This window comes from Rhipicephalus microplus, chromosome 10, assembly GCF_043290135.1.
Source record: "Rhipicephalus microplus isolate Deutch F79 chromosome 10, USDA_Rmic, whole genome shotgun sequence".
Taxonomy (NCBI): domain Eukaryota; kingdom Metazoa; phylum Arthropoda; class Arachnida; order Ixodida; family Ixodidae; genus Rhipicephalus; species Rhipicephalus microplus.
In genome coordinates, this window is record NC_134709.1 from 100,585,800 (window position 1) to 100,602,776 (window position 16,977).

The 16,977-nt window shown below is 47.0% G+C and overlaps 1 protein-coding gene across 2 annotated transcripts in view; it reads left to right on the forward strand.

Annotated features, from left to right (window-relative positions):
* Positions 1-16,977, forward strand: part of LOC119180669 (transcriptional regulator protein Pur-beta) — a 188,610-nt gene that overhangs the window by 87,841 nt on the left and 83,792 nt on the right. Inside the window, exon 1 of one of the 2 annotated variants that reach the window (XM_037431790.2) lies at positions 15,106-16,290. The exons of the other annotated variant lie outside the window; for it this stretch is intronic. Within the exon in view, the coding sequence (XP_037287687.1) occupies positions 16,236-16,290 (55 nt within the window). The 5' untranslated portion in view covers positions 15,106-16,235. Of the gene's footprint in view, positions 1-15,105; positions 16,291-16,977 lie in introns of those variants that run through there. 2 annotated transcript variants of the gene reach the window in all.

A 16,977-nucleotide genomic window follows, 5' to 3' on the forward strand; every position in this document is an offset into this window, starting at 1 on the left:
ATGGGGCTATACAGTATCTAATAAGTATGGCTCAGCAATGGAATTCCATTCAGCCACGGTACGCGGGAAAAATGAAAATTTGTAAGTATCGGTATGCGCTTGGTATGGTGTTAGCGATTTAGGGTTATGGTGCCGCGTGTGTTTTGTGGTCAGGGCGGATATATACAGGGAGGGGTCGATAGCCAATTCATGTTTAGTAAGTGAGCAGAGGAAATCGAGACGAAATTTTTGTCTTCTTAACTGAAGCTTGGGAATGTTATTGGCAATCATTAATTCAGGGGGAGAATCCGTGCGACGAAATTTTGAAAAAATGAACCTGACAGCTTTCCTTTGAATCTTTTCCAATTTATCGATGTTATTTTTGGTATACGGGTCCCATACTACAGCAGCATACTCAAGTTTTGGTCTAACGTATGAATGGTAGCAAAGAAGTTTAACACTTGGAGGCGAATTACGAAGTTTGTGTCTCAAGAAACACAGTTTTCGAAAAGCGGATGAGCAAATGTTTTCTATGTGCAAGTTCCAGGAAAGATTACTAGTGAACGTTACGCCTAAGTATTTGAAGCTGTTGACTTGGTTCACCGCGCATGATCCCAGTGTGTACTGAAATTGGAATGGAGATTTTTTGCGCGTTATGTGGAGGGAAACAGTTTTCTCTGCGTTGACAACCATGCCCCAATTCCTGCACCAACTGTGTATATTGTCCAGGTTTGTGTTAAGTTCTATTTGATCTTGCATGCTGGAGATTTCACGGAATAAAATACAGTCATCCGCAAACAGCCGGACATGAGTGGTGGGTGTAACTACAGTGACGATATCATTGATGTATAACAGAAAGGTATAAGAGGTATAGAAGAGGTATAAGAGCCGGAGCGATGACAGTCTCCTCCGCGTGTGTTGCGCTGTAGGCTTTGAAAATGAGCCCGTTTACGGTGTTTGTGTTGTGTATAACTGCCCCCCCCCCCTCGTGGTGCGGGCCGGCAGCATCCGCGTAGCACACGTACTGCTGTTGAACTGCAACGCTTCCGCGCGCGCCTGGCGGCGACCGCTCTGGCTTTCTCTGGGCATGTAGCGCGGGGTTGGACCCGGAGGGCGCGTATCCACGGTTCTGGCAAGAGTGCCAGAACCGCGTATCCACGGTTCTGGCACTCTTGCCCTTTCCACAATACGGTAACCGTGTTTGATGCGATCCAAGAAACGACGACCAGAACGGGTCTGTGCAAGATGCGTGTATTTGTGAACGAGTTGGGCTTCTCAAAGTTCCCGGTAGGTTTTCGCAACAAGATGGCGGCTCAGCGAATTGCTCGAATAGATCGGATCTCACTGGAATCGTCGTCTGCACACTTGCATACGTTTCCGAGCAACATTAATTTTTTTTATATGTGAAAACGATATGAGCTAAAATAGTAACAAATACGTTTCTTTGGTTTAGCCATCTTTTCTCGACGCCGATGGCGTCTCGTCGCGTAGACGCCACCCAGACGCGCTCCATTTCTCGGACAGCATGGGTTCGAAGCTGTCTTCCAAGCAGTCAGCGTAAACTGTCTACGATGCTGTCTAGAATTTGAACATTGCCCGTGTTATTGTCGCGAGGACGTCACAGATCGCCAAAATCTGTTACGTCACTGTGATTTCAAATAACATAACATCACATGATGACGTCATTAAATGACGTCATCGCTTGGTCATGGGTGGGTCGATCCTGGATGCACTGCAAAATCTCTCCAAGCGCACAAAGCTTGCTGCGTCTGTTAAAGAACCAGAAAAAAATGGCTCCGTATCTGCATGATATACTGCAAATGCCGTTTATTTGATGTTATGCGCAAGAAAATCGGTGAATTGTATTTTAATCGGCGTCAGAGTGCCTCGAACGTGCAGCGGAGGCGAACGAGCGCATCAAGTCACGTCACACGTGAGGCATGAGCGCCATCTGGCAGTAATATTAGAAAATGAAGCGCGCGCGGCGTGCGCGCCCGTCTCGGAGGCGATAAGGTGTAGAACGCAAGGCGACGGGTAGGCGCCACTACCGTGCTGTTTCAGCAAAGCGCTGGAAACACTCGCCTTTCCATGCAAGCGTTGCATCGTCAGCGCAGAGTGATAAGCGTCCTTAGAATTACTTATGTATGCCTTTTCTAGTAAAAATGCAGACATGCAGACTATTGACGTGTTGTTATAGTGCCTCAAATATGCGCCATAATTGATTTTTAATTGACAATCGCTCAAGTATGAACGCTGAACCTTGAGCAATATTGGTGGGCGCTGCGGATGGCGTTGGCGGTTTGGGTTATCGTTAGGTGCCGTTTGAACTTTGAGATATCGTTAAGGGTGGACAGACAGATGGACAGACAGACAAAAATTTTTCCGTTGAAGGTCCCTAAGAAAGACTAGTGTCTTTAAAATCGATAAATTCAGTTGTTAGACCTGCTGTGTGTGTGTTGGTTCAGTTTGTCATCGTCCTTAACTTTGCAGCGCAGCCTTTACCTACAAAGAAATCAAAGAATAAAACCCGGGAATTGTCTGTGAGGCACGTTTTCTTTATTGTTATACACAACTAAACGAAACCGACGTGCAGTTAAAAGGGAACTCCGGGGCATTTTCACTATATTGAGATAACAGGCAGTTTTCGAGTAGGGACCCCGAAAGTTTGGGGCCCCGAAGAAATAGCGGCGAGGCCACTGCGCACGCGCGAAAGCCAAACCGCATTTGGGTTTGGCGTTGGGGACGCTAATTCTCTAACTTAACGGGATTCCCAAAGCCTGCCCCAAAAGCCTTGCGTCAAACAAACGTGAAGATACACCGACTGAAGTGGTGGCTCTCTTCTAAATCTCGAGTGACCGAGAATTTGGCGAGTCTCCAGAGCGCCGCAGACCCTGTTCGAGAAATCTTACCCCCTGCTTGACCTAATGCTAGCGTTCACAAAATACTTTGGGGCCCCAAACTTTTGGGGCCCCTATTCGTAAACTCCCTAATGTCGTTTTCAAATGGTGTCAACAGCCGTGTAACAGCTAGCGTGGTTCATTTTGCCGAGAGACACGCCAATAATTCTAAATAATCAATAAACTAGGAGTCGAAACTGTGGTCGAAACCGAAACAGGGATCTGCTCCGTGTGGATAAAAACAATGGCGTCCCGAAACCATGGGTACTTGACACCATGGCTGGCTCAGGTATAAACGTAGCACGCGTGCTTCTTCTATTTGCCGATGCCATCCGGCGCGCAAATAAAAGTTTATCCAATCAATAAAAGTTTATCCAATCCAATCCGACGCGCAGTCAAGCGGTGCCAGCCCGTCTGAATGCACTAGTGATCAGTTCAGAGATGGTTGCAGCTACTATTCCGATCCGTAAGCATCGCCTTTTGAATTCGACTCGCCGGCTCGTGAAGCACCTGACGTGCACCGAATCGATCTCCTCGTCGCTCAATATTACTCTAATATATTGTGTAAGCGATGATTAACACGTTATGGAGCTGGCAAAACCGAACTGTTTTCGCGTCGTGGTCACCTCGTAAATGAAAGCGTGCTCTGCATCCGTCTGCTGGGCGAGGTGGGGCACGAAGACTTGACACGCGCGTCACATACCCAGGGTGGCCCGCGTTTACGAACGTGATTATACGATTACGGTTGTATAACCTTGCACATATTAGGATTCCAAAGAACACATGATAAAAGTATAATCGAACCAATGAACGTAAAGAAATAGCCCAACTTTCGCATCAAACCAAGTATATCATAACGGATATTATTTCTGGTTTAACTGTGCTCCAATGATTCTCACTAAACCTGTGAGGAACTAAAGTGGACGAAAAATTACCCGCGTCGTTGGTGGGAGCCAACCCATTTAACTAGAACGGAGAAACCCCCCTCCGCCCCCCCCCCCGTCCACTTTTATGTAGAATATTTATGTGTGCTTAACACCTGGAAGTGTTAGCCAGCGCCTCTCTTAGCCCAGGCGGCCTATGTGTATTGAAGATAGCTATGTACATGGAATTAGATTTCGCCTTCGAGTCTTCTTTGGGGGATTCGTAAGGCATCATGTGCTTTTTTTTATCGTTCACATTCATGGAATATTAGCCTGTCAACATTCCTCGCTCCGTATTTGCTTAGGGCCCGTGCGTTTATTTATCCAATGAGATTAAATCAGTAAGTGGGCTTCACCTAAAAAAGCCTCTTATTGCAGGGAAGCCACATTTGACGAGCACTTTAGTCGCGAGCTGAGTGCACATCGAGGAAAAAAAAAAAAAGTAATGGTCGTTTCGGCGATTCTTTAGTTCTCACGTATCTAAGTTTTGCAATTTCCTTGCTCGATTTTGTTTAGTCGTGTATTTCTGCTAGTGACGTTTAATTCTTCGAATGTGTGATGTAAACTTATTGTTTGATTTGTTTGCGAACCTTGTCTAGTGTTGCGACCTGCCTGTTGTCCATTTTCAGCACTCAATTGCTTTTGTCCTGCAGTTTGGGTACTATTGATTATCCAATGCAAAAGTGCAGTCCTAACCCCAACCTCACCACCAAAAAAAGAAAAAAAAAGAGAAAACTATGAGACGGTGGTTCTGAAACGTTGTGTTTTATCGCGCGCAGAATGCCATTTACACCACATTCGCCACACCACGCCGGTACCTTTCGCAAAAGCGTACTACAATTTAAGAGGGGTCATTCATATTAGCTGTCGCAGGACATAACACATTTTGTTCTTTCGTCATGGTTGCATGCACGCGCCGTGTGTTAACGTGACCGCCGACGTCGAAAAAAAAAATTACTGGTAATCATTCAGAACTGTGTATGACATTTACGTGGCCTTGAGAAACTGAATATATATATATATATATATATATATATATATATATATATATATATATATATATATATATATATATATATATATATATATATATAAGCCAGTTTTCGTTTCTTGCCGCGCCCCCTCCCCTCCCCCGCCTCACTCTTGCTTACCAACTGCCCGAATTTTCAGTTCGCCAGATTGACAGGTCCGTATTAGCATTTGCAATTCTTGTCAAATTATTAGGCAGGTACTGCAAATGTTAATGTGGACTTCATCATTGCTTACATGGTGGTGGGGTTCGGACAACGCATCTTATATATATATATATATATATATATACATATAAGCAGGAGGCGTTGATTCAACAACTGATTTTATTTAGACTATTTAAGCAGTCGTCATGGGCGCTGGTTGGCCGATATTGAAGGATTTGTGCATATTTTGTTATCTTTTTTAGAAGTAAACCTTGTTCGTTATACTGCTCCAAAATATGAATGTCGGGCTAAAAAAAGAAAGTTTTTCTTTATCGTAACTTGCTCGAAATCGGGATTTTCGTGCTCCAATAAACCGCATTTTACTGCTCTAAAAAGTGCTCCGAATCCCATTTCGGCTGTTCCACTCCTGATAATACGCGATGCTGCTAATTGTCTGGAACCTGATGACAAAAAAAAAAAAAAATGCGGATGGTGTTTGAGAAATTGCGCATGCAGAAGGTGCCTCTTGGGTCCGCCGACGAATCGATGACGGTGGTGATGGCCTTCGGTGAAACAAAAAAAAATGTAAAAGAAAACAGCTACAGTGGCTGAAAGTAGAAAAAGCAACCGTGCGTTGTGATATGCAGCGCGAAATGCGCTACACGCACAGGTGATATACAGTGCTCCGCAAGGTACGTCGTAAAGCACCTGGATGTGATACGCACCCTCGCACCTGTTGGACGACATATAGAATGGTCGATAATGAACATTTCTCTCTCTTTCTGTTCAAGTACGACACACACACACACATAACAGAGAGAGAAATGTTCATTATCGACCATTATATATGTCCTCCAACAGGTGCGAGGGTGCGTATCACATCCAGGTGCTTTACGACGTACCTTGCGGAGCACTGTATATCACCGGTGCGTGTAGCGCATTTCGCCTCGAAAGGCAGAACCGACAGATAACATACTACAAGAATTAATTTGATTGATTGATTGATTGATAGATATGTGGGGTTTAACGTCCCAAAACCACCATATAGTAATGAGAGACGCCGTAGTGGAGTGCTCCGGAAATTTCGACCACCCGGTGTTCCTTAACGCGCACCCAAATCTGAGCACACGCGCCTACAACATTTTCGCCTCCACCGGAAATGCAGCCGCCGCAGCCGGGATTCGATCCCGCGAACTGCGGGTCAGCAGCCGAGTAGCTTAGCCTCTAGACCACCGCGGCGGGGCAGGGATTAATTTGTCCGAGTCCGCACAGATGGAGACGTTTTTTTTTCTTTTTTCGCATATGCATAAAATACATGAACGCGCGTGTACAGCAGTGCACGAAGAAATAAAACTGATGCTAATACATATAATGCCTCACAGCCTTACATGAGTTCACCATTCGAACATGCAATAGGAACAATACAATAATTGAAGACCATTGCATTTTTGTTCAGGTAAAAACAAAAACAAAAGCAGGAAAACCAAGAAAAGTGAAAGAACGCACGACAATGCTTATAACATCACTATAACGCGCAGAAAAATAAGAAACAATAATTTTACTTGCTTTAGTGCACAGAAAACTAGGTGCAGCTTTATCTACATGATTACACTAAGTTTCTAATACCGCAGAGTAATTTACTGAAGATCAGATATGCGATTAAGAAGTTGCTTCAGTTCGAATTTCGTGTTTGCACGATAGACTCTCGCAGGTAATATATAGTTACCTTTTTGCGTCATGTTTCATTTTCGCTTCGTGTTCTAGCGTCGCATTTTCCATGCTCACTCTTGACTGCCTGAAATCAAATTAAAAAAAAAGGGCTATGTAAATTAAGCAGGGAGACATCGGCCCTTACTGTCTTTTCTGCGTAAGCTCAGGTAATGATGCTTTTGCTGTAGAACCAGAACCGAAGTATCGAAAAAATAAAAGTACACTCTACAACAACAAGAAAATGCGCGTGCTATCCGTGCCTGTTTTGCCATTCTGGTCTGAAATACGGTTTCTCTTCGAGCATATATTTCGATCGAAAAAAAAACATAAATAAGATAAACGATATCGTGGAGAGAAGCGAAAAATGTTCGGCGCGATGGTTGGCGTGGGGTATTGGCCTATTCAAGGTTGCTGCTGGTCAAGGTAAGTATGAAGCTCGTATGCGCGTTTTTTTTTTGGTTTATTTTGCGTGGGGCGTGCTCCCGATGCAAAACAGATAACTCTTCGGTTGAAGCGAAAAAAAAAGTAATATGAAGGAGGCAGAAATGAATGTATGTCGCGTCGCGATGTGCGCATTTCGGCGTTCGTCACACATGCAGCTCACACATGCAGCTCCGTCCGTTTATGTGTTTATACGTTTGGTGAAATAAGTTCGTGCATATGTGCGCAGCAGCAAGCAACGATATTACACATTGTGGCTTTGACTGCTCTAGCGCCAGAGTGGGAGGGGTTATTTGAAACCCTTCTCTCCCCCTGAATTCTTGCGTTTCAAGGGCGAATCTCCTTAGGGTCGAGGCTTGCTCGTTGTGGGCGTCGTGCGCTGTAGCCGCCGATGGCGATGATGCTGATGACGATGAGCAACGTGCGTGTTCCAGACCACACATTCTCTTTATGCCATCACGGCACAGCACATGCATGGTACCCATTATACGTAATGAAAATGACACATGATGATGATGATGATGATGATGATCAAGGAATACGACTAGCTTGTGCAGCAGGTGACGTCACGATCAGCTCTACGACGCATTCAGTATGACCGGAAACAACCGACGACCACCAGAAGAACGTGCCCAGACCTCGTCTTTGCCAACTCCAGGTTAGATCCGATATCGCGGAGTAGTAAAAAATGAAGGCAGAGCGAAGTTTCCTACTCAACACAGCATGCCAGTGTTGACCAAAAAACAAAAACATTGTACATAACTGTGCACCCTTTGGCACACATTCACATGCATGTGTGGTCAACGTTACGAGTGATTTAACACCGAACGATTCCACTGCTTCGCTCGCTCATCATCCACTTCCACTTCGTGGATATGCCCTCATTTCGTTTTTTGTTTATACATCCGCCTAAACGTAGTACAAACGCGTGCACGCATATATAGAAAAGCTGTATTGGACCCCCCCCCCCCCTACGAAATAAATAAAAAACAAAATCTACATGTTTGTTCATGCATTCGCCTAAGTCGTATCGAACGCAAAACCCATTTTCTTTTGTTGTTGTTCTCATTCTATTTCATTGGCACTCCAGAATCTACCTACTCTTCACCAAGCTACGATGTCATGCAATGATGTCATCCGTGATCTCGCGACACTTTTTTTTTATCCTTGCTGAAGTAATCCCACGATGGATGGATGGATGCGAAGCTTAATTAGTTATAGCCCTGAGGTGCTCGACTCAGCGGGCCGCTCCCACGTTTGTAAAGTCACGATCAGCCTTCGTTTATGGGGTGCAGCGAGTGTTGCGCGGGTTTCACGGTCCAAAACTGCGCTCTAATGACGAGGGACGCCGCAGTGGAGGGCTGCTCCGCGAATGGTGAGCAACTGGTGTTGTTTAACGTACAATGAGATGACGCAGTATACACGGATACCGCCTTCATCAAAAGGTGACTGCCGGCATCGAATCCGTGACCTTCGGGTCAGCAGCTGAGCACCGTATACTCGCCGCCGTACCGCTCCGGTGAAATGACGTGTCGTGTTGCTGCAGCTTTTCGACTTTCAAAGGCCTGGGCACCCGATTTCTTTTTAATCAAAGGGTGTTGTGTGGGTTCTTCGAGCACTCGCAAATAAGTTGGCAAAATTTTAGCGCATCTTCTGGCCGAGCGCTTCGTTTTACAATCACACACATATATATATATATATATATATATATATATATATATATATATATATATATATATATATATATATATATATATATATATATATATATGTGTGTGTGTGTGTGTGTGTGTGTGTGTGTGTGTGTGTGTGTGTGTGTGTGTGTGTGTGTGTGTGTGTGAAAAGTACGACGCATCCCATAGATATACAACGCGGATTCGGTGGGTTCTAGAAGAACCCTCTTCTAGACAGTTGACAGATGGCAACATGGACACACAAGCCATCAGTTCGACTGGTGTATAGTACATACATACATACATACATACATACATACATACATACATACATACATACATACATACATACATACATACATACATACATACATACACACACACACACATACATACATACATACATACATACATACATACATACATACATACATACATACATACATGTACAGATACAGCCGGTACAGATTGCTAAGAAAAAGACCTTTAGTCATCCCATTCGCTAGCCTGGGTTTGAACTTCACAATTGAGAACGTAATTTGTCTCCTTCCTCTCCTTCTTCCTCTACTCCTCCTCCTTCTTCGCCAACGCCGACGTCAGAATTGTTGCGAAACATGCATGCACGCATGCGCGTGTCTCTGTGCCTTTTTTCGATGAAGTTTCGCTCTGCAGATGGTGGGCTTGTTCCTGATGGGCAATTCGATATGTTGTCAAATGAATTTACAATTTGACGTTGCCACATTTTTTTTTGTATGCATGGATCTAAATGCATGTTGTTGTTGAAGTGTTATAGGACGTTGATGATGGTTCAGTTCCCGCTATGAAAGAAAGAAAGGAAGGAAAAAAGAAAGCAGAGAAAGAACATTATATTACGTCAGACAAGCACTCGTCAAGCCTCGTTCGCGCTCGTTTCGCCAAAAGAGCAAGGGCGCGTGATTTTTTTTTTCATCGAGTTTCCAAAGCAGGACGATTCCGTGCGCAGGTGAAACTATGAACCTAAACTAGTACAGCAGCGTCGGTAAAAACGGTGCGTGCACCGATGCGGAAACGGCGCGCCTACTCGGGCGATTCAGCCTTGAGGAGGCTCGCCTACGCACTTGGCGAACTGCGACGCAAGCTAATGCGCAAACTAACCGACTAACCAACCCACCCGCACGAAAGCCTCGCGACTCGATCGGTGGCTTTCGCTCCTGTCACGTTCGCGATCGCACGGCGGCGAGGCATTTCCGCCTTTTCGTGGTTTGAAGGGATGCTAAAGAGAAAAACGATTTTTTTTTTCGCGCATTGGTAAAGTACAATTTCACAATCCCGATAACACCACTCTTACCGCGCCGCTTATAGTAGGGGAGAAAATGCGCGGAAACAGAATGCGGTTGCCGACGCCACCTTGAGATTCCCGCATGGTGACGTAAGAAATTTCGAAGGCGTCTGCTTGGCCCTACGTATAGTTTCCAAGCGATAAAAACGAAGTACGTCGTAATATATACATAGCATACCAAGTTTCAAAAAGTTTCATCGAGCCCATGTCGCGAAGCGGGTTTAACATACCGAAGCCACGACGTCAATGTGAGGCGCGTGAGAAGGGCTCCGCGGATTACGTTCTACCTCCAATGGGACTTTGTTTTTTTTTCATTGCGCACCTTAAACCGGGGTATACGAACGTTTCTTGCATTTCGCCTCCACGAAAATGTAGCTGCCGGGAATCGAACTCGGGAAATGTCAATCCGGGACGAGCATGAGCCAGAAGAGCTACCACACCCGGTTACCAGCTTTCGGGACCCAGATGTACCGAGAAGGAAGGTGCAGACTACCACAACCGCACCCCTGCCTGACCAGGAAACAACAGACAATATTGCGTCGAGCGCTGGCGGGATCGTTTGCGCATCCCGTACTGCTGAACCGCATGTACCCTGCGGAACAACACGGCGTGCTCTGTCCGTTTTGTAAAATAGAAAATGGCACCCTGCCGCACATCTTGGCAGAGTGCACAGAACTCAAGAACCCACCACCATCCCTTCCTCAGACCCCCCTAATCCCCAACCCCTTGAGCGATGGGTTTCCCCCCCTTCCCTGCGCTAATATGTGGCGGTACCTTCATCGAGAGAAACACTAACGGAACAGCGCCTATCTCTTCCTTTTTTCCTCTTTTCAAAGCCACTTCGGGAGACCTTGTTATCCAGCCCCGCCCTACCGACTCAGCGTGCACTGACAGACAGGGGCCGGGAGCTGCTGGATACATACGGGAGCTGCTGGAACTATAGGGAACCGCCCCGTATGGTGCCTGCGCGCACTACCAACAATGTTGGGCCCAATAAATGTTGATTCATCATTATCTTCGTAAACTCAAGCTTACCTTACGTGCGAAGCTACTATCCACGTCGCGTATCTCGGGCTGTATGGAGTACTTCGCGTAAGCATTATATATATATATATATATATATATATATATATATATATATATATATATATATATATATATATATATATATGTGTGTGTGTGTGTGTGTGTTTCTTGTGAAGCGATCGCTGAAAGCTCACACCACCTGAACGGGTATACGTGAAGCGTAATTTGGCTAAATCCCACTATTCAGTTCTGTAAAAATGAAGAACGAAGCAGCCCAACAACAAATTTCTGCAAAGCAACGGTGGCGAGCCGAAGACGCCGAATTGATGGAAGGCGTACGCTGATGGTGACCTCCCCGTATAAGTACGAGAGGTTCGATCGCCTGGTTTCAGCGCGAGTTTCTAGAAGTCTTGGGAATTGGGACATGCGTGTAGTGGCTGTGACTTTTTGTGGTTCTACTTTTGAGAATCAACGTAAAAACACTTTATAGCATCGCCTACCTAAAGCCTATAGAACGACCTATAGAAACAACAACCTGCAGCTAATGTCTAGAAACGACATCGAAACAATCAGATTAGCCTTCACAATTGTCCTTTTTTTCTGTTTCAAACCTTGTACGGCTTAGTGCTAACTTCGACAATCTTTTCTTTTTTTTAATTAGTGTCCATGTTCTTGTTTTAGCTTGAAACTTCTTTGTATTAAAAGAGCACTGGCAGGCAAGCTTGCGATTGCTATTTTACTGCGTCCAGTGAAAGCCCGCAGAGGAAGTTAGTAAATGTGTGGGTAAGAATGAATGAACCCCGAAAGACCAATTACAACATAAAAAAGCTCGTTTCGGCTCCTTACGTCATGGTGCGGTATCATCATCTTGACGCCAGGTAAAGTGGCGTTTTTATGGCCGCTTCGCTCCGTCACTATACGTTGATAACACACGAGGGGTCATATACTGCGTTTTGTTGCATGACGTCATCACAGCTAGCCGTATTCTTGTTCGAATCACTAGTATTGATGTTCTATATAGCCTGTCGTCATGCTGCTGACCATGTCAGTAGGTGTGCTGTACAAAAATTGACGTTAATGAAATACAATATCAGCTTTCTGCGCGTCATACTTCGCTTAAGCCGTCGCTGTATTTGCGATATTTGCATGGTGGATGAAACATATAGCTTTAAAAATTGGTGTCACTAATCGTATTAGTTGTGACTGTCAATATATCCCTTCGTTCTTTTATTTGTGGTCTTTTGCTGTTACTTCGTAAAAACTTCGACAGCGCAGTATATTACGGCGTTGATCTATGTTTTGTTTGCACGAGTAGCTGCCTAATCGAAAATCAGTGCGATAAAGAGAGGCGCCGCTATGGACGGTTGACTTGCCGCGTGGACTTGAAATTGCGTCAATGCCAGCGTTACCGACCACCAGGGAGCAGCTCGTGGGCGTTTTAGAGCAGGAATGCCTGCGCGCTTGGAACCCTGCGCGTTTTAAGCGCCGTGAGGCGTTGTCGCTACGCCTCGGAGGAGACGAAAAGTGTGTATGGGTACGTGTCGATTGGCCCGCGCTTGCGTCGAACGCGCTGCTATCGCTCTTCCTAACGCAAGAGTGGATGAAGGGGTCAGTTTCTTTCAAGACTGCATCGAAAAAAAGCGTATTTGGGGGAGGGGGGTATAAAAAAAAATGAATGCGAGTCGCTGTTACTTGCTCCCCCTTATTTTTGGATTCGATTGCCGGACGACGTGGCAACGTGAAAGAAAAAAAAGGAAGATTGCTGCAGGCACCCGTGCAAATGGCGGAAGGAGCGATGCTCTGGCTTGGAGCGTGTGCGCACTTTTGCGCGATTGGTTGGGTTCGCCCTTCTGCGGAACTGACGTCACGCTGCGCTTCCGTCGTCTGCGGATTGTCTAACCTTGCCGTCGCGCCCTCCTTGCCCATCTCGGCGTTTGCGCTCCCCTTTTTCCTCTCGTTTGTGCGAAGCCCGCCGCTGGTTGGTTCGTTGCGTCGGTCTCAAAGGAGTGGCTGAGAGGAGGCCAGCAAAACCAGCGTCGCCTCCTCCAAACCCACCCAACCAGCCTACCGACAAATTATCCGTGCCCGCCAGACGTAACTAATAATAATAACAGCACGCCGCCGCCGCCGCTTTCGCCGACTGGCGCTCGCATCGTGGGCTGCTCAATGTTCAGCGCGCTGCTGGGAAGGGTTGAGGTCATTCCCGTCCTCTCACAACCGATTCCCGCGCGCCATCTTTTTATTTTTCTGGTTGCACGTTAAGTATAAGGCAGGGTAGAGGTGCATCTACTTTATTTTTCCTTCTTTCTCATTCAAATAGCCCGTCCTTTGAAGGTAGCGCAAGAACTCTTTCCCAACTCTCGCTCTCTAACCTTCGCTGTTTTATATTTTTTTGTTTTTTCATTAGGTAGTGCGCTTCGTCACGTGCCACCGACCTCCGGAAGGCCTAACTGCTTGATGTCGGCGTCCACTGCTATTTTGTCGCGACACATTTACCTTATTTTACCGATTTTGTTTCTTTACCTGTTTCTTGAGTTGAGATTTAAGTCTATGGAACCAATACTGTTCTAAAGAATACGGAATGTCATTGCGTATGCTGCCTGTTCTTTCTCTTCTGGCCTGACATTTCGGGTGTCTTGCGGCTTTCCAAAAACACAGTGGAAGGACTCGTTTTCCGAATAGTATTCCGTGCTGCTGGCAGCATGTTTTAATAGCCTTGTTGCAGCGACCCGGCGCCACTTCTGTCGTTCATGATACTGAGCGACGATTCCGCTCCTTCTTTTTTTAACCGCCGACAGGACAGTGACAGGCATCGGTACGATGCCGTTGAGACTCTGCGCCATTGTTGTTTCTTTCGTAAGCGAACGGCCGGCCACCGCATGCGTGCCGTAATGCCTTCCATAAGGATCAATTGAGCGCAATTGGTGCCGAGTCCTCGGAAACGTTCTCCGCCATCGGACCGCTGTACTGGTCACGTGTACGCCGAGACGCGTTCATGCAGACGGACACCGTGAAGCAGACCACATATTTGTTGCAGACGATGCCAGCTGACCGGCCAAGGCTGTGGGTTTTACAGCAATGTGCGCGCCATAATTTGAATTTCCGCTGCGTGCGCTGTGAGAGTCCCTGTTGCTTTTGGCGCTTCGAAATTTCTAGCAGCTCGATGATCGTTCTGCCAACTTTTCCCGGGCCTGCATGCGTCAAGGGGTCGTTTCTTTATTTGTCGATTATTATTGCTATTATTATTTATTTATTGTTTTCACGAAAGATGCAACTGGCGGTTGCGTCAGTTTTCGCCTCTAATACTATTGGCGGCCGTTAATTCGCGGTGAAGTATACGCTCGTGTTGCAGTACTGGGGCCGCATCCACTTTCTCATCAGTCCGGTGTTTGCGAATATGCCAGATTTTCTGTTTCAGCCGGGGTTGCTCAAGATTGGTCGTCTGTTTCCGGTGATTGCCTGCTGCTGTTGCGTTCGTCTGCTTGGGTGTAACTATGGTGGCTACGATAGTGTAACTCAGCTTCGGGAGATCCGTTGTCGGCTGTATGACGGTCGTCTGCTTTCAGACGTCACGCATTGTTGTCATGCTTTGCGCGTGTGAGAGGGTGGATCGTATGATTTTTTTTTTTTTTTTTTTGCGAGGTTGGTGAGGTCACTGTCTCGTTGCAGTAGCTGTGGTTGGAGGGAGTTGATGGCGCGAAACATTTTGAAAATGGACCGTTCCGCTCGCGAGACCGGGCGCGAGACTGCGGCGTCGGCGCGTGATGCGGCGGCTGCAGTCAAACAAGCAAATGCGCGTCTGGAAAAGCGGCGGCCGGCGGCGGTACGCATCAAACAAATACAAATCAGCTGCTGCCGTTCTTTCTCCCTCTCTGCTGCGTCTGTGGCTGTAGTTGAGGCCCCGTCCGCTGACCGACGATGCGGCGCTGCGGTAGCGCACCCGACGCTGGCGGTTTGCTTCCCGCCGGCGCAGACGGGTTCGCAGACGACAGGGCGTGAAGCAGACGACGGGAAGGGGTGAGGAGCAGCGCGGCCGTTTGGTCCGTCTGGCTCGCGGGTGCTGGTTGGCTGCTGGACAACGGCTGGTGGTGTTGGGGATTAGTTGGGTGCAGTGGGCTGGTGTCGTTTGTTTCGGGCACGTCGTGGTGTCGAGCTTTTGAAGGCCACATCTGGCACAGGTAGCGGTCCGCGCAGTACGTTTGTTATCTAACGTTGCCGGAGAAAAAAAGGTTGGGAGCGAGATTTTTCTATCTTGGAGTGGCTGCTATCAACGGATAGCTGCCGCTGGACGGGGGCTGGCTGCCTCGTTGGTTTTGAATTCAGAGAGAAGACGACGTTCCCGAACCTCGCTAACGGGAAGGTCTTGCGTCGAGATATCCCGCCATATACAGAAGCGGAGCGTGCAAAGCAGCCACCTTTGGAGAAAAAAAGCGGTAGACTACGACGCCTACAACAGGAGCGGGGAAGAAGCCGGACAACGGTGCGCGAAGATTGCGGTGACTGCTACGGTGCGCACGTAGCAGACGACGCAGCTGTAGCAGACGACGCGGAGGCGCCTACTTGAACGAAGAAACAAAACAAGAACAAAAAAAGCATTTAAAGATGGCCGAAGCAGTACCTCTGTAACGTAACGCCTCTCTGTGATTTGTGTTTCAGCGACCACGCAGAAAAGAAACGACGGTCCGGTGCTCACCGAGGACTGTTTTAAGATTCGGAGAGATGCTGCAGGAGATGAAGCGTATCTGCAAGTAGGTGTGATTGATTTTGGTGGCTTCGAAACCTGGACGTAATTCGGCGCCCTTGGTTCGTCGCTTCTTTTTTTTTTTTTCATGTATCGTGCATTTGGTGGGGAGGAGAAGAAGCTCTTGACAACTGTCGGTGACGTTTCGGGAACCAGCGCGATTTGTTTAGAACGGGCAACACACATAGGAAAGTGAACAAAGCAAAAACAAATATTGTGTGAACAAGCAACGCTGTCGAACTGACACTCTTCATTTGTTTCTTCCGCGAACTGTTTCGAGAACAGTGTTGTGTATTTTTCTGAGACCACAATCGGACAATTTTTCGAAAAAAATCTCTCGGAAGTCGTCTTGATGCCGGCCGGATTCATGATGGATATATCCCGCCATTCCTCATCGAGTGAGCTCGGTAAGTAATTTTCGCTCTTGTTTTTTTTTTTTGCTTAAAATCTTGTTGTAAGTAGACATCATGGGTGCTCCGAATCACCACCCGTTCGAAATTTTCTCAAAGAAACAAAAAAAAACGAGCACGCCCTCAACGTTGCCATGTGCCTATGTGACGACTTCGAAGGCGCCGCCGACTCGGGTCTGTTAAGTCTTAATAACGTGCGGGCTCTCGCTGCGTGTTTCGTAATCGCTGCGTTATCGTCTTTCTGCAGTCATTATAACGAGACCCCTCCCCCGCTTCCCCTAACTAATGTTAAACGACTCCCAGAATCGAGGGAATGCCTGACTGGTGACGAGCTGAAGTCGCGCGATCTCTCGCTCACTTCTCTTCCCCCTCCGAGATTCTTCGGCGAGGTCTCGTTCCGCGTTAGCTGCATGCGTCACGGGTTAGTTGCGCAGCTTTCGCTTGACTACGGTTACTAACGTATGACGCTAACGTCACGTTTAGGAGGCTCGCTTCCGGCATGCTCTCTGGTTTTTCCCCCGAGTCGCACGCCCAAGCGCGTCGCGATTAGAATGCGACTAACGATGATGACGCTGCGTACTGCCAGATCCCGCCCGTATACTTAACGATACTGACTGTATACTATACGAACGGATGCGATGTTGTCGGTGAAATCATATCCGAGAGCGCCTCCGGACCGGTTGG